Source organism: Metopolophium dirhodum, chromosome 9, assembly GCF_019925205.1.
Source record: "Metopolophium dirhodum isolate CAU chromosome 9, ASM1992520v1, whole genome shotgun sequence".
Lineage (NCBI taxonomy): Eukaryota > Metazoa > Arthropoda > Insecta > Hemiptera > Aphididae > Metopolophium > Metopolophium dirhodum.
Window position 1 is genome coordinate 2595352 of NC_083568.1, and position 18809 is coordinate 2614160.

Here is an 18809-nt window from a genome sequence, read left to right on the forward strand (position 1 = left end):
ATATAAATTTATGAACTATTATCAACTATTTATGCATTTTATAAATGCAATACCATACTTACAGATAATTGAGTTAATTGAGAGTTGTTACGTCTACTATTAGCTCCCAAACTTTTCATTGTAAACGACAAATATGAGGGACGCTTATGCAACAATTTTAATGAAGTAAATGTCATATTAACTTTACTACCTTTTGGTGCAAAGATTGTCCATTCACATTTATCCGTTCTTAAATTTTCTTGATGAGCCATTTCAATTGCACCTTGATATCCTTTTATAGTTACATTACAGTCTAGAAAAAAAACATTTAACTATAATATAATTTCACAATAATATTTTATTATTATATAATTTATACCAACCTGTAGCATATTTTAAAGAGAAGCCTCTCCCTTTGGAAAAACCACTATTTCTAAATTTAATGTACATCTGGTTTGAAGATGAATGCACAGCCGTAGATGATTGAGTATCTGAACAAAATGTTCCCAACATTTTACTTGCACTATTACCCCCATCATAAAACTGTAAAAATATTAGGTAATCATTAAATTATATAAAAATAAATTTGAAAATAATCATTTCTGATCTAAATTCACTAAATATACCCTGAACATTTAAAAAAAAAAACTCATGTTTGACAAAAAAAAAAATAAAAAAATGAATACTGTGTACCTACATCTGTAAATTTAAAAAAATATATATAAAGATTATAAATTTACAACGAAACATACTTCAAGGAAATTATCTTTACACTGCCCTCCAGAAAAATGGTCAGTTATTAACTCAATATCTAATATAGTGAGTTTGATTTGACTTCCTTGTGCCACAGCTATCTTGTAATAGCATTCTAATGGCTCCTGTATAGGTAATGGATAATTAGGTGATACGATATGTCCAACACCAGAATTCAATATTCCACCACAACCTTTTAATTATGTTAAATTATGTATTATGTGTATATTTTTGTTTTATTTAATTTAATTTTATACCTCTGGCAGTTGTATACCATTGCATGAAAAAACCTTTACGTCCTCTAGATCCATCAGATACAAATCTTATAAAAAGTGAATTTCCAATTGAAGATATGATAGGAAGAATTTTAGATCCACAATATTTACCAATCAAAGGCGATGTAGGAAATCCTCCGTTTCTATAGAAATAAATAATTATCAATTATTATTTATTAATAACTCATACTCAATTTAGCTATCATAAACTATACATACCGAATTTCAACGTAATCAAAACGACAGTCTATACTTTCCTCGAGCAGAAAATGAGTAACGTTTAATTCAATCTGATTAGTTACTGGTACATTTATAACCCATGTACAATCTTTTAGTTTGGGATAATCATTTGGGAAATTTGGTGATTTAATAAAACCTTCTGGTATGAAGAAGTTTCCACCGCATGCTACATTAATATAAATCAGTATTTAAATGAGAAATATATTGAGAACTATAATAGCATACACACCTTGTGCCTTATTAAGTGAAATGTAATTAAGCATAAATCCGTCTGATGCCACAGAATGATCAGTTTTAAAAATGATTGTTAGTCGGTTACCCAACGAAGTCAGAACAGGTGGAACCTTAGTTCCACAATATCTGAAAAATGAAATGAATATTTTTGATTTAGAAATTCTGCCTGTCACATTTTTTTTATTCAATTGCGTAAGATTTAATTCAACTGAAAACTACAAAATGTATTGTGTCTTAAATATATTAAATAAATATACCTGTTGTACTTACTATATTGATTTTTTTAACATTAAATTTAACATAAATAATATAACCTAATTAATTTTTTAATTAATTGAGGTTATAATTCTATCGAATAATATATAATTACCTAGCAATTTTCGATGAATTTCCTGAAATACTATTGTCGTAAATTTCAACATAATCATTATTACAAGAGTGTTGGGTTTCTAAGGAAAATGTTAACCAGGTTATTTGTATTTGACTAGATTCATTCACAGATATAATCCATTTACACATCTGATTGTGTAAATATTGCTCTGAATGTTTTGACGATTGTATAATACCAGATGGTTCCTTCAAAATACCACCACATGCTAAAGAATTAAAAAGAAATAATAAATCATGATTAGCATTCTTAGTACCTAATAAAATTCATAGGTAATTATATCGTTTACCTATATCAATGGTCGAGTAGTTAGCTCGAAATCCTTTATTAGAATTAGAATGATCGGTAGAAAATTTTAACCACATATAATTATGTGTTGATATGTAAGGAAGTTTAGGTAGTTTTTCAATATTTCCACATAACAATGCGATTTTAGTTGAATTCTCGTTGTCTCCATCCCTGATCTGAAATTTATATAAATTACATAATATTAGGTATATTTTATTTGTAATCAATTTCCAAACTCTTGATTTTTTTTAGTTTACAAAATTTGTAAATTAAAAATCAGAAATCATTTAAAATCTTACAGTTTGTTAAACATATATAGTTATATTTTATTATTATATAATATAATATTATGCACAATAGAAGTAGTATTGTCAGTATAATATTATAGATTTTAACAACAAATTATTACAACATTTAAAATACTAAAAATATTAATGTATTTCTTGATATGAGATGATTAAAAATATAAAGTAGATAATATAAAAACAGAAGTACTTGGTACTTACATAATAACCGAAAATCGAGATACGCCTATGTATCGTTGTATTTTATGTTTGTTATTTTTTCCCCCGAGTAAAGTCCCGAGTTATGCAGCTAGTTAAAATATATTATTTTAACAAAAATGAAAAGTTGTTTATTCTTTATACTTATTCTAATAAATATTTTTATTTACAAAAAACCTAACGTATTAATACGTAAATTAGCATTTTGTTAAGACTCCATTAACATTGATTTCAAATATTTATACATCTAGTCATTTAAAAGTATTTTAATGATATAAAAGTCAAAAACTTAGTTACTCTTTTTTACCAATTATATTTTAATTTTATTACCTGTACTTTAGTTATGTTATTGTAAGTTAAGTGCAAAGCTAATATTTAAACAAATTTTAACGGTAGCAATATACTAATTAAAATTGAAAAAAAAAATACATAGACTACAATTAATACATTTTTATATTATTTTAAACTATTTATATTTGGGAAAGTAATACATTAAATTTCAATAAAGGTATACTTATTTATAAAGATACTATCAAGCTTTATCGATTGACAGTGTATTGAATAGTAAAATGTTATAATATATTAACCATAACATGAAACCATAAATATAACTATTGAAAATCAATTGTATTTATTGCAGCTGGTGATCAATATAAAATATTTGAAAAATTGAATTACCTCTAATGAATCATAAAGACACTGTGGATAAGATAAATCTTCAATCTCCATATCCAAAAACGATAATTTAATTGCTTTTCCAACTGGTTGTGCGATAAGATACTCACATATTTTATTTTTTGGATAAGGATAAGGATAGAATGGCGATTCAATAATACCTTTACTGTCTGTAAATGTTCCACCACACACTAAAAAAAAATATAGATAATATTATAATTTTTTTAAAATACAAAATATTGCAGGATAGTATATAAAACATACTATATTCAAAAATTATAAAATTTAATAGTTTTTTTTTTCAGAAACGCCAATAACCCTAGTAGTTTAAACGAAATTATAAATTTAAAAAAAAACATACTTATGGCTAACTATCTAAGCGTATTAGCTATTACCAATAACTTAAATAATTATAATAATAAAATACATTTTGAATTTTAACTAGGTGTTTTAAATATAGCTAATATTAGTCTATAACTTAGGTATAGACTTTTAAACATAACTATAGACATAAAATGGTAATATTGTGAGGAAAAAAGTTGTTGTGAATCCTATGGATAATAAATAAACATTCATTCAAATATATTTATTAGTTATACGTACATGTTTCATATTTGATTGTAAATCCTTCAGCCGTAGATGCAAAATCAGACTTAAAAACAATGGTGACTTCATTGCTGTTTGTGATAATTGGTTGATCAAACCTTGTTGTACCACAGTAACGGCCAATTAATGGTGATTTAATATTAGATCCATCGTAAATCTATTACAAGTTGTTAACAAATATAAATATTTGATGTATTATTTTTGTAATATTTAATACCAATATCACAAATAACACTTACTTCCAAAAAATCTGTTGAACAATTTGTTGTTCGTTCAATACCAAACTTTTTCACGAATGCAAGTTTTAGTTTCTGTCTCAAAGGCATTCTTATATGCCACTCACAATTCAAATTGTCCAAATAATTATTAGAATCACTTGTTAAATCTACTGGAGAAGTTATTATTCCAGACGGACTTGTATGAATACCACCACATCCTGGTACACCTAATTAAAAAATAAATAGATGCAAATAGGTAAATCAAATTACATAGATATTTAAAAATATCATAATGGTGTTATATGAAAATATTAAATACCTTCAATTACGCCATACGTCATTTGAAACCCATAATCTTGGCCAGAAGCGTCGGAATGGAAGTGCAAACTTGCATGTGGACCCGAAGTCAATATAGGGGGAGGTAAACCATTAGAAGAGATGTTGCATAATTTCGCCAACACTGGACTGTGCTGAGTAAAACCATCTCTAATCTACATTGGTAATTAAATAATTAAATATTTATTATTGTTTCAATCATCATTAATACCCGCATGAAAATGTTACCTCTAAATAGTCATAACTACAATTTATATGTCGCTCAAATCTTAATGAAAAGAAATTTAATTGAATTCTTTTTCCTGGAATGGCATTCAATGTCCAATAACAGTCACGATTAGGTGGATATTTTCCTGGAGAACCAGGAGAGGATAATGTCCCGTGTGAATCGATATTTAATTCACCACCACAGTCTAAGAAAACCAAGTTGAAATTTTTAATTAAGTTCAAATAACATGTTTGAATATACCAAAATTAAATTCTACTTGGTTGTATTGCTGTGTAGTTTAACTGGAAACCTCGAAAATTTTTGGATCCATCAGATCGAAAACGTACAGTAACCATATACGAATCTGAAATAATGCTATTGTTTAAAGGTAAAGAATTTCCACAAAATTTACCCAACACCTTTCCGTCCTCGTCGTCACCATTTGTAATCTAAAACAAGTCAAATAGGTAATGAAAAATATAAAAATAAATAAATCATATTGTTTACCTCGACGTAGTCGAATGAACAAGTAATCGTTTTTTCAATATCAATCCAAACAAAGGATATATTTACAACACTGGACGAATTTACATCAATCGTCCATGCACAATTCATGTTACTCTGATACGTCAATGATGTATTTGACTGCGGGAACTTCAGTGTTCCGTTTAAGGTGTCAAAATATCCACCACAACCTTAAAAATGTTGAAAAGATCTTCATTAAAAAATGTTCGGACACATAATGTTTTTTTTTTATATATATAGCACTTGTATACGCTTACTTTCTACAAATGATTCACAATACAGTCCAAAATATCCACTAGTACAGACACAAGTAAAATCACCGGGTTCTAGTTCGGGGAGACACTGTCCGTTATTTTGACACGGATTTGCTAAGCATGGATTTTCTACGTGAATTCCACACGTTCGTCCTAGAATGAATTAAATTCGTCACGAAATAGTTATACTTACACTTGGGCATTTTTTTGGCACAAAATATCACCTGTATACCCCGTGTCACAGATACACGAAAAACTATTGTTTGAATTCTGAACGCATTCGCCGTGGGAACCACATGGATTATTTGTGCAAGGGTCTATTGCTGCTTTATTGTTTTTAATGCAACCGTTAATACCGATACCATTACCAGTATACCCCTGCCGACATGTACACTGAATTGTTGTTTCAGCATAAACTAAACAAAGTAACACAATATTATATAATGTGAATCAAAAAATAAACTACTGTTTTAATATTTTTTACCAGTGCAATCAGCATTTGGATGACACCCTCCATTGTCTGTCGCACAGACTCCTCCGGATATATAGACACAGTTAAACCCATCACCACTATAGCCGGCTGGACATGGTTTACATTTGAACGAACCCTAGAAGAGTAACAAAAATTTTTTTTATATATTGTTAAAGTCAATATCCTGACAAGAACTGAAAATTATTAATCGTCATCCTATTATAATTTGAATATAAAGTATCAAACATGAAATATTCAATAATCTTTAATACCTAGGCGTAATAATTAACACATTCAATTAAAATAACAGCTTATTCGCCATTGATGGGTTTATGAAAATATTTTAAGAGCTAAATTAATTTTAAAAGAAGGTTTAATTGAGATTTTTGTTGTGTTGAACAGGGTCGGATTTAACGGAGGGTTTTGAGGGCACTTGCCTCGGGCACTTGCCTCGGGCACTTGCCTCGGGCAACAGATGTTTGTAGGGCATCCAGATGCCGGAATACTATAATAAAAATGTAAACTTTTTGACCTTAGGTTTGAAAAATAAATATTGATTTGTATTTATATAATTTGGGCTACAAACATTGGGGCATCCATCGAACACAAAATATTTTGTTATTAATATTTAATGTAACAGTCAACAGTGTGAAAGTAAATTTCAAAATCTCAATAAATAATAAATAATAGTTAATTAATATACTTATTTTAACTCTTCAAATTATGAAGGTTTAATAAAATTATTATAATATTAGCTATTGCAATCTTTAAATTAATTTTGAGATGTGTGATACATGAAGGACGAAGGTACATTAATCTACATTTTAAGTAGATTGTTAAAATGTGCAAGTTTATACATTTTTATTTTTTTTTTCCTTACTACTTAGATATTGAGTATTTTTAATTTTTTCCCTAGCCTCAAAAAAAAATTTGTCACTGGCATCTGGAAGTCTAAATCCAGTCCTTGTGTTGAAAACTTCACGAACAGTAATACAATTATTTAAAAAAAAACATCAACAAAGTGTTCGTCCTGCACTATATTATTATAATTCACAATTCACGATCAATTTAAATATTTTAATATCGATAAAATGCACACGTACTCTATTGTTAACGCATTGAACTCTGGGATTCAAACTGCAGCCGCCGTTATTTACTAAACACTCGTTGATGTCTGTGCACACGAAACCATCTCCCTCGTAACCTAATGAAACACGCACAGATCACGACGTTATAGAACGTGATATTTGCAATAACATTATGACGTATATTGTAAACGTCATGTAAGCTGTACATGTATGCGTAGGTACGTTTAAAATTTGTAAGTAAGGAGTAAAGGTGTAAACATCACCTGTGGGACAGTTTCCGCAAGTAAACGACCCTCTGGTGTTCCTGCACTCGACCGGTGGGTTTGTGGAGCACGTGTGCTTGTTTTCCTTGCATTCGTCCACGTCTTTCGTGCAAGCCGGACTTTGTCCCCCGTCCATGGTAGTCCAACCCTTTATCAAAACACGAAAATACCTACGATGTTATGAACACGGTCTCGGACAGCCGTCCGTCTCAGTGACGGTGTGACACTGACCTGATTGCAAATGCACGTGTAACCGACCGTCGACGGTTGATTGATGCACACGCCGTTGCCGCAGAGCTCCGACGACATTGCACCGTTGCAATCGTTCTTCCTTTTAGTACAGTGCAAACCGAACCAGTTCGCCGCGCACACGCACTCGTAACTTCCCGGCGTGTTCTTGCATTCCGCTCCGTTTTGACACCCTAAGTCCGTGTGAAGGAAACGTACACATTCGTCTACGTCCAGTTCGCACAGTCTGCCCTGTAGCGTACAAAACATTAGTTATAGTCGCATAGGTTTTCGATAGTTTTTCGCGGCGTATGCTTATTGAAATAATGAACAATTAGGAAAATTAAGTCGTAATAATATGAACATTGAACATATATATAGGTACATATGTTTATATATTTTATAGTCATTAAGACAGGGGCGGCTCCAGGGGGAGGCTAAGGGCCGCCCCCCCCCCAAGATGTATTTCTAAACAATTTTATACTGTTAAAAACAAAATTACAAAAAAAATCATTGACATTTTCTAAAAATTATGACTTTTTATTTTTATATTCTTTATTATATTTAGGGTGTGACTTTTTATGTAAAAACAACATTTTTATTAAATCTAGATTTCATAATTTTGGTTAAAAAATTAGCACATTTTATCACACCTTAATTCAAATAAAACATAACATTTTACAAAATACATATTATAATTTTTCACATATTTTAAAGTAGATGTATTTTCTTAAGTATTTTACGGATATTTTTGTACTTACACACCTATTTACAGACGTATTGACAATAATAATTATTCTACGGGAAATATGTCTGATCTATCGGAAATCGTAACAGAGAAAGTCGTGTAATAAAGATAAAATATGTAAATGATTTTTGATAAAGCCATATCTGTTATACAATATATTACTGTAGTGACCAATTGCTTTGGTTTATTCATTAATTTTTCCATTCAGTACTTTAATTTTTTATACGATTCAAATTTTATGAATTAATAATGTTAAATAAAACTTTTTGTTAAATATTTAATGTTTTTTAATACCTACATAATATTTTATCAAAAATAAGAACAACCACATAAAAATTTACATATTTTGACTTTTTTATTACACTAAAATCCACGTCCTAATTATAATAATATTTCGGCTACATTTATATTATAATACTAAAGCTATATTATTTTTTTACTAACTAAAACGCTTAAATCAATGAATAAAATATATAACCATAAATCTAAACACTGACCTGCCAATTGTGTGGACAATTACATTGAAATCCATTGTACAAATCTATACACGATCCACCGTTCTGACAAGGGTTACTCAAGCATTCGCTTATCGCTAAAAGATTTACGAGAGCGGAGACTTTTTTTTCTAAATTAGTAAGCTAAAAAATAAAAATCGTATTGAGATTATTTAAATTTTTTACAAATCAAATTCTATTTAGGAACTCACTCTATATGAAAGTCTTTCTCCATTCGAATTATCTTTCTATATTAACACAATAATTATTATACGATATTACGTCTATAATTTAACAAGCATATTATATAGATAGTCTTACTCTCTTATTAGTAGGAAATGTTAACGATGTCCCATTTAAAATTTGCATTTCCAGCGCAGTGACCCGACTGGTTAAACCCTTCGGACCATCTATCATTGGTACTACATTTTTTACCGAATCCATAAATGTAGGTAAATCATTTAACCGAAACGACTCAACTACATCCCAAGCTTCTTTAGCCTAATGAATATTTACAAAACAACTAATAAATTTAATCTAAATGTAAATATTGCGAATAAATTTTAATACCATTCCGATAACTTGAAGTAAGTTTTCATTATTCACATTTATGTATCCTTGTCCTTTAGTAATCAATGAAATATTGTGGTCTGTAGCACTTTCGATGTATAAATGGCCATTGTCAGACCGAAATCGTGGCCTAAATTCGTATTGTTTTAAAATAATAATTAACGTAAGAACTACAAATAAATATTTTTTTTATTTCAATTGCATACAATTAAATTCCATGAAAGTTGTTACGGTTTAATATTATACAGTATAATATATTATTAAAACACAAATATCAGATAGTTATAAGTAGGTACTTACTGATTGCTATATAATCCATTGGCCGTATCAAATAACATTAATAATAAAATAAATAGTGACCAATTGCCATCTTTTTGCATTTTGGTAAATGCCTGATATTCAATAAAAATTAATTTAATTAATAAAGCTATATATAAATAACATGTTAGACAGTTAAATCTCAAAATATGTGATGTTTGTTCAAAGATTCACCACAAATTAAACTGAGCCAGAATGAAAAATTATGTTTCAATATTTGGTACCATGCACAGCGTGTATCTACATATTATTATTAGTCTCTCGCGTAGATAATAGGAATCCACCCCCAAACCGATAAATTATATGTCGTCTGTTTTTAGTCGACTGTCAAGTTAATTATGATAATAAAATTCAGATTGTACATTATTACTGCATTAAAGATAATATTATTTTTAATACATGGCTTAAACAATTTTAATTATATAACATTCTCGTAATTATTTACAGAACACGTTGTTAAATTTTGAAAATTCTAAATCATATAGGCTCCAAATTTTTTTACTAATTTAGCAAATGTGCATAATGTTCGATAAATAGGTCTATTAATAAGAAAATTGAATGCATCATGTTATTAAAATAAATTATGATGTTAAGTGGTTAAGCATTGAAAAATATCTAAAAAAAATATCAAATCGAAAATGCGAGTAGGTGCTTATGAAGTAATAGGTAGGTAATTGTCAATTGACATAATGATATTATTATGTGCTATTAATAATAACATCTGATTTTGTTAAACTTGGTATATTGTACTTATAATATTATAGGTTTGCAGTAGTATTTCAGGTACATGGTACATTGGTAGGATGAATATAAGAGCCACAAAAATGTATCATCACGTGCTGTCCTTAAAAAATCTGAAATAAATATAGAAATAATTTCGATTCAAATCAATTATTTTTATATCATAATAACTACTATAAGTTAATAATAAAACCATTTTTATCTATATAGATATTTTAGCTTTTTTAGTCCAAGTCATGATAGATATAATATCTATTCTGGTCCATATTATATAGATGTATCTTACATTCTTACCCAAGTGAGTTTAAGCTCCATTATATTCTATAAGCTTTGTGTTAAACATCCAAATTATGTAGACATATTTTTGGATCTGAACCAATTTTAATGCTGATATTTTAAAATGTAATACCTAATCGAGTTAATTGTTTGTGTGTAGCTAAATTAAAGTATATTTTAAAAACTAAATAAAACAGTAGCTGTGGCTTGGCGTGGCTGTTACCAGTCGTGGAATGCGACTGGGAGTAAGTAACGGCCACAGCTACAAGCTCCCGGATGGGTGACCACCCGGGTTCAAAGTAGTTAAAAACCTTGCCACACATACACGTGTTTGCTACCTACCGTAACAACCGTAAAAACAACCATAAAATCAACCTACCGTACCAACCTTACCCCTACCCACAGTTCATAACCCCTAAAACAGCTAATGGCCATAGTCGCCGGGTTTAAGTTCAATAAAAAAAAAAAAAAAAACAGTAGCTGAATTATAATATGTGATATACCTAAGTATATAATGTAACTATACCTACATAATAGAATATATTATAGGTGAATTTCCTAGCACCTATTCACAAAGTAATTATTATAATAAATAATGATTAGTTATAATATAATAGGCAATGCTTGTTTAATAAAGCAATAGACAATTATTGACGATTTTTGTAGATGAACGTGTGTAAAAGAAAAACAAGTGAATTGGTATTTGAAACTTTCAAACTAAATGTTTACATTTCACTTTTCGTAATAACAAATAATAGTATAATACATGCACTTCAATAGTTCATATTTTTATGAGTTATTTTATTTGGTATAAATTGTATGTGTAATCTATCTGTACCCATTTGGCAATTAGTCATTAGACTATATAAACACAATAGAAGAAACAAGAAACGACAAAACTCTTAGAGATAAGATTAACAAATTCATCGTATTCATATATGCACTACTTATAATAACGTGATTGTCAATATATTTAAGTTTATTAGTATTTAGTCGTAGCGAAATAGTTAATAGAGTATTTCTACGCACGTCGTTTAAACATTACAATGATTTCCGATTCAAAACATGAAGCTTATACGAATGACGAACAACTAATTACAAAAGTCGGTGTTAACAATGTCGATATCATCAGAGAGTGGTTATCAAAGCAACCCCATTTACCAAAAATATCAGGTACTTGTAGCTTTTAAGAATTTATCAATATTATAAAACTCTGGACTCGAAATTTAATTTAACGAACAATGTTAACCACATAATATTTTATTTTTGAACTTAAATTAGTCATTCATAATTAGGTATCTATTAGATTCTATTCATAAATAGGTAGGTACTAAATACTATTAATAGATATTGTTTGATAATATGTATATTATTATGCCTGCGAGAAAAATAAATATAATTAAGTTTAAAATAAAATGAAACCCAAGATTTATGTTATGTACCTAGACACAAAACATTTTATGAAATGTGTACTAAAATTGTGTAGAAAAAAACAAAAGATAGTTGTCTCAATTTTGCTCAACTACATTACTAAAGCGAGAGGAAACCTACCTACTGCTAAGCGTATATTTATTACCAACTCGAATGCAATCATAACACTATATTATATTTATGAGTACCATATTATTATAAACCGATTATAAGAAGTATAGACTTGTTTACCAATTACCATACCATATTGTTTAATGTTTATAAAAATATTTTTTTTTAAAACTGGCGTTGATAATGAAAACCGCGGAGGCGAGGAAGTTGCTCTGCTGTATAGTATATTATGTGTAGATTGTATCCCCACGTATTGAGTATGTCACTATAACGTCTGTGTTCAATTTAAATTCAATGATAAATTTCATTGTATACGAAAAACGATTCTGGGCGGAGACCGTCTGGCAGCCTACATTTTTAAGAATGTGTTATTATATATATTTTATATTGCCATAAGTAATTTATTTTTATTTTAATGATACGGGAATAGTTTAACTAAATTTTGGTGAAAACAAATCGCATCAGATATTTAAAATTATTATCATATCATTTCATACAATATTAAAAGTTGTTGATAATTATTAACTTTTAAATCAATACCAATGGACCCACCATAGAACAGTGTGGATTAAAATGAATCTAAATATTTTGGAACAACTTCATAGTGTTATAGTAAACAAAAATATACGTAGTGGTGAAAAGTTTCAAGTACCTAAAAAGTAACAATAATAGTTTATAAATTACAACAAAATGACTAAAATAGTTATTTTTCGATTGAATATCCAATTTCGTCGAAATTTGAATTTTAAAAAATGTAAAATAAACCGTGAATACGTATTTCTTTTAATTTTGATTTTTTCTAAGAACAACTTAATGTGTTAATATTAGATGATATTAATCACTACTAAATATTATTTTGAATCTCTGAAAAATGTATGTAGATACAATTATTTGAAAACTATGAACCTATCATGTCATCGAATTTCCGATTTTTCGATCTAATCAACAGCTTTTAAAAAAAGTGGGCATAATGGATATCACTCTTTATTAGGTGTCACGTGGGTAACTGTAATGGATGTGTTAAATTTTAATTCAACGATTTGAAACCATCGTATACGAAAAACGATTCTGAGCAATGGCCGAAGACAATCTGTCTATATTACCTGCTATAAGTATATTTTATGATATTATTGATATTGAAGTAATTAATTTCTGAAAACATCGTGTGTTAGGAAAGCTCAGCGAGCGTGTTAAATTCCCGATTTCTAAACGTATTTTATTACAACGCAATAAACTATAACAAAATTCCAAATTAAATTTAAACAGAATTTGGTATCTAAATTTAATATTTTCGTATTATATTTAGGCTAGTGTGAATATTTATTAAATATACTTATACAAATAATAATAATTATCTAATTATTAAGAATCTTAATTTTTTATAATAATATGTCCTAATACAAACAATTGTTACTATGTACCAACAGTAACTTTACTAGCCATTTCACTGCTACACTATTTACCCACTGCAACCTGCGTGTACCTAGCTATATGCTACGTAAAATAAAAGGTTTCTTAAACTTGTACGGTTACCGTCAAATGAAAATATTATAAGAGATAGGGACGTAAATACGTAATTCTATACAGCATAAAAATATTTCCCAACTATGGTAAAAATATTTTCAGGAAAATAATATAGTTATCAAAATATTTTAATAAGTAGCGTAAATAATTAGGAAATATTTTAGTTATATTCTTTGGCCCAAAAGTTCATATATTTGAAAATAATTTAATCATATATTTTCAAAAAACATTTTTACAGAAACTTTATAAAAATATTAAGTCAACATTTTTATGCAATCATATAGTACAATATTTTTTTATCATAAGAAGCAAATATTCATAATATATTATAAGCCAAATATTCATTATTCAACCACTTTAAGACATTCACAAAATATTATTATCATTTCCCAAAATGCTGTGTGGCATAGTACATCTGGAATAGTGAATGGTGTACATTTTTTGGATGTATCTGGAGCAGTGGAAGGGACGGGCAATAAATAAATATCTTAATATCAACAACCGTAACTATGTACCTACTGGTAACTAACGGACCGACGGACGGATACAACAGGGATATAATAGGTTATGTTGATTTTCAAATGCATATAAATAGCTCAAAAAGAGTCAGAATACTATATTTAAAATATTATGGTGCATAGAAAAAACGTATATAAACATTCCGTGAAAATTGTAAGTATCTACAGTAATTTCCGAAAAACAAAATGTTGTCAAAAACTGGTTTTGCGTAAAAATCTCCGTTTTCCCGGACGCTCTTAAAATTATTTTACTTTTAACCCGTTCCCCCTCTCAAAGTACCAACTAGATTCACTTTCCTACTAGAAAATATTCCGAAGGAGAAATTCGAGACATTTTTATCGTCCTAAAAGGTGATGGCAGACACAAAAAAAAAATGTTTAAATAAAAACACACATTATTATAAAATCAATACAGTATTCATCGCTTAATTAAGTTAAATAGATCGTAAAAATTGAGTAAAAGCTAGGTCATACAACATGATATAACCATCAACACTGCTGGATTTGGTAAAATATAAAAATGACAATATCAAAGTCTTCTACACCAGAATACAAATTTAAAATTGAGATTTCGAATGCATAATTTCCTGAAAACTGGTATTATACACAAAATCAAGAGCATAGCTACACCCCCCCTCCCCCTTGATCTGTGTTGACCTTTATTTTGTTTGGTAAGAAATTACTTTATTTATTATCATTTTTGTGTATGATAAATGTGTGAAATAATAATCGTAGATCCCCTCTACAAAACTCCGAGATCCGCCTATATATGCATTTAAAATTGTCTTTTAGTGAATATCGCAATAAAAATTATTTTACTATTGATTTTAGCCCTTAAATTTATAAAAAAAAAAACATTTAAAAAATATTTGAATATTAACATTGACTATAGTTATAAATACTAATCATTAGATATTTAATAATATATTATTGCTATCATATTTATGTAGACAAGCAATTGGTGATATTTTTAAACTGCTGTCGATGTAAACTGGAAACTACGAAAAAAATGATAGACGCATATTATACTATGAGAACTCACAATCCTGAAATGTTTAGCAACAGGATGATCTCCGAACTTGAGAAAACTTTCAATATATTGTAAGAATCCGAATCACTGTTGTCTTACTAATATCTGATCGTGCGTTGATAAAAAAAAAACCCCAAAAAACAGAATAATTGTATTATTTTCACAATATTGCAGTTATTTTCATAAAATGCCGTTGCTACCGGACGGCTCTCGAGCGGGATTTTCGCGTCTACGAGACTTCAACTCTAACGTATTCAACACGTTAGACACAATACGACTTGTGTTTGCAATGTATGACGTATGCATCGACGAGGATCCGGTGGCGGAAGAATGGAAATTCGTGATGGACATGACCGGATTCTCAATGGGCCATTTGACTAAACTCACCAATTTGACTCTGATGAAAAAATGCATGGCCTACGTGCAAGTAAATATATTTAAATTTTAATTAATATTAAATATTACCTATATCATATAAGTAATATGAATTCGAGTAAGAATTTATCATATCATATCCGTGCAGTGATAAGTAGGATGCTCAAAGTGCCCCAAGCCTAAAATTTGGTACCTATCTTTAAATCACGAAACCATAAAAATAGTTCCACAGAAATAACAGAAAGTAAATAGTTTAAACACAATCATATTAACATACGAATTCTAAAGTTAATAAATCGACCATTAGGTTATTATTAAATTATTATCAAACCTACCAAAATGTTACAAATCAAAATTTAAATTTAAAATACTCAATTATTGAATGGATACGTAGGAACTAGGAACACAGTATTATATTATTAAAATAAGTGCTTTGTTGTTAACTACCTTATATTATGTAATAAATTACACTGTTTATTTATTATTTACAATATTTTTCGCTCTAAAATAGGTACCGAACATATTATAAATATTATAATCTTTAAATGGGTTGGAATTAATAACGTTTCATATTATAAGCACTGACACTATAAAGTGGTTTAAGTTAAAACAATGAGCTAGAGTGTTGAAACCACTCCTGAAATGTAAACTTTTTTTTATAAACCTCTTAAATATTATTATATTCCACATTAGTAACACATGCAATTCTGGATACGGCCTCGGTAACCTAAGTATAATAGGTAAACCTATATTTTATATCATATTCTGATAAGCTCTTGAGATATTTTTTATAAATACAAATAGATTTATTTAATTGATTTGAAATTTTTATTTTCATAGATGGCTCTGCCAATGCGTTTAACAGCCGTCCACTTGATAAACGCTCCACCATTGGCTAACCAATTGATGATGTTTTTAAAGCCATTAATGCACAAAGACTTATATTCGATGGTAAGATTTAATTGACATTTTTGAGAAGAAATCATGATTCTAGGGTTTGTTATTACACGTTAATCGTGTAAAAAAACGTACAAAAATCTATTAACTGCCAAAAATGATTGGAAAGTGACTCCGATATGGTATGATAATTAAACTTATAGTTTCAAAAGGTAGATAGGTATGCACTTAGCTATTTCTAACTTGACACTTATATTAAAAAAATTAACATTTTTGGGGTCATATCGTAGCATTTTCTTTTAAGTTTTGATGATCAATGAAAAAAGTACAGGTATCTATTTAAAAACCGTTTAATATACCCAATGCAGTGCTATGCATTTAATATAATAAAACAAAAAAATCTACGTTATTGTTAATCACTATAATAGTATAATGATAGGATCACTTTCTAATTATTATCAACGAAAAATGTTCATGAGTTTTAAACTATTTTTTTTTTATTTTCCACGTATAACAGACACAGATAACAAAACCTTGTTGCCGTGTACTCTAAAACTCGATTGTTTTCTGGGAAATAGTGCGTTCATCAAACGATAATTAATAATTTTTTATCTACTAATAATAATTATTATGACTAATTTTAAATGCAGATTTCAGTACACCCAGCGAGTGATATGGACAGTGTTTACAAATCTATACCAAAAGAATACTTTGCCAGCGATATGGGTGGAAAAGCTCCTTCATTTGAAGCCAAAAAAGGTATAAACATAGTTCCTAAATACATACGTATTATGTATTACCTATTGTATAAGTAATAATATATAAAATGTCTTATACAGTTAAAAAGTTCACTTCGTTTTCTAAATATACAATAGTATTGATTAATTTATAATTCCGATATTAACACCAATGTTTCCTTAATTATTTATATTTATGCATATTGACTTTTTATAATTTGTTTGATACACATATTCTCATCAAAGTCATTGACTATTTTATTAATTTTTTTTTTTTTTTATGAGTTTTATTCATTATATCATTATATCATTTGACATGGACAATGTAGTTATAAATTATGCAATAATTAACTAATTGAAAAAAAGTAATAATTTCAATTTCTAGTAAACATATTATTATATATTATTATATTAAACAATGTACCTATTATAATTGTTTTAAGTCCAACAAACAATAAGTAAAAGTTATTAAAACTATTTTCCTGAATAGTGCCTCAGTGTTGGCCATAAATGTATCATAGTACATCTAATCAATTTTGTTTTTAAATATTTTATAGAAGAATCACTGAAACGTTTTGAGTCGTACCAGATTTTTTTTGATAATGACGAGAAATTTAACCGTATAGACGAGAGCAAGCGGATTGATAAGAATAATCGATTTAATTCGACATACTATGGACTTGAAGGATCGTTTAAAAAACTAGAATTGGATTAAACCGTTTTTTTTATACATATTTATTGTATCGTAATTTACGTGTATAATATTATTAACATATACCAAATCAATCGTCACCAATCATTATGTACATTTTAATTTAAATAAATACTGCACCATTTTATGCTGTAAAATATGAATTAGGTAAGTATATGCAGGGCCAGTATTTGCGAGGCACTGGGAAAAACTTATTATTTAGCCATAAGTTAGAACCGTGTATTGAATATTTAGAATTGTTTATTACCACATAAAGTGTATAACGCGTATTGGTAAAGTTAATCATCGTTCATGACCGTGAATTGTGATTATTGTATTTTATTTCTTTAATAAACCGAGTTGCCGACACAGAGTAATAAGAATTACCAAAAGAATAATATTATCAAGTATAAATGTCATAAAACGTTGAAGCTGACGAAAAATTAAAGTGTAATAATAGAAACAAAACTAGGTGGGTAACAAAAAATGTGTTTTTGTAAAGTTTAGGAGTTTATAAATGTATTACGTATATAATATATAAGAGCCTACTAAGTGACCTACTTATGAAAGGTTGAATCTCATTATATAGTTGTGCGTTTATAAACGCATTGCATATTATGTCATATTGTCATATTTGTATCATTGAATTAACGTATACCCTAATACCCTATAGATTTTTTATGAAAACACCACTGTATTTATTAAATAATCTATTTAATGTACCCATATATGAATTATGAATAAATATGTACGATTTGTACGAATGACAAAATTAAACAAGTCACGGTGTCCGGAGAGAAGTGCCGCCTTCTCCC

General features: G+C 28.4%; 2 protein-coding genes across 2 annotated transcripts in view; one reads left to right on the forward strand and one right to left on the reverse strand.

Annotated features, from left to right (window-relative positions):
• Positions 1–9831, reverse strand: part of LOC132952561 (cubilin homolog) — a 31072-nt gene extending 21241 nt beyond the window's left edge. The window contains exons 1-26 of the mRNA XM_061024884.1: positions 9646–9831; positions 9346–9475; positions 9097–9276; positions 8988–9023; positions 8779–8919; positions 7537–7785; positions 7306–7453; positions 7058–7158; positions 5967–6090; positions 5707–5898; positions 5486–5635; positions 5211–5398; positions 4981–5152; positions 4724–4908; positions 4479–4650; positions 4181–4386; positions 3939–4098; positions 3339–3526; positions 2159–2333; positions 1852–2077; positions 1477–1607; positions 1227–1413; positions 990–1150; positions 732–925; positions 363–522; positions 63–292 (exon numbers count right to left, since the gene is read on the reverse strand). Coding sequence (XP_060880867.1) covers positions 63–292; positions 363–522; positions 732–925; positions 990–1150; positions 1227–1413; positions 1477–1607; positions 1852–2077; positions 2159–2333; positions 3339–3526; positions 3939–4098; positions 4181–4386; positions 4479–4650; positions 4724–4908; positions 4981–5152; positions 5211–5398; positions 5486–5635; positions 5707–5898; positions 5967–6090; positions 7058–7158; positions 7306–7453; positions 7537–7785; positions 8779–8919; positions 8988–9023; positions 9097–9276; positions 9346–9475; positions 9646–9725 — 4266 coding nt within the window. The 5' untranslated portion in view covers positions 9726–9831. The remainder of the gene's footprint in view (positions 1–62; positions 293–362; positions 523–731; positions 926–989; positions 1151–1226; positions 1414–1476; positions 1608–1851; positions 2078–2158; positions 2334–3338; positions 3527–3938; positions 4099–4180; positions 4387–4478; positions 4651–4723; positions 4909–4980; positions 5153–5210; positions 5399–5485; positions 5636–5706; positions 5899–5966; positions 6091–7057; positions 7159–7305; positions 7454–7536; positions 7786–8778; positions 8920–8987; positions 9024–9096; positions 9277–9345; positions 9476–9645) is intronic.
• Positions 9832–11652: 1821 nt separating this feature from the next.
• On the forward strand, positions 11653–18158 carry LOC132953009 (uncharacterized). Its single transcript, XM_061025548.1, has 6 exons — positions 11653–11853; positions 15215–15365; positions 15469–15721; positions 16510–16620; positions 17217–17325; positions 17861–18158. Exons 1-6 carry the CDS (start codon positions 11727–11729, stop codon positions 18016–18018), a joined length of 909 nt encoding a protein of 302 aa, XP_060881531.1. The 5' UTR covers positions 11653–11726; the 3' UTR covers positions 18019–18158.
• Positions 18159–18809: the final 651 nt, after the last annotated feature.

Coding starts and splice junctions, on each gene's coding strand:
- LOC132953009 (XM_061025548.1), top strand. CDS start 11,727: ATGATTTCCGATTCAAAACATGAAGCTTATACGAATGACGAACAACTA. Junction 15,366..15,468: donor GAGAAAACTTTCAATATATT/GTAAGAATCCGA, acceptor ACAATATTGCAG/TTATTTTCATAAAATGCCGT. Junction 17,326..17,860: donor TTCATTTGAAGCCAAAAAAG/GTATAAACATAG, acceptor AATATTTTATAG/AAGAATCACTGAAACGTTTT.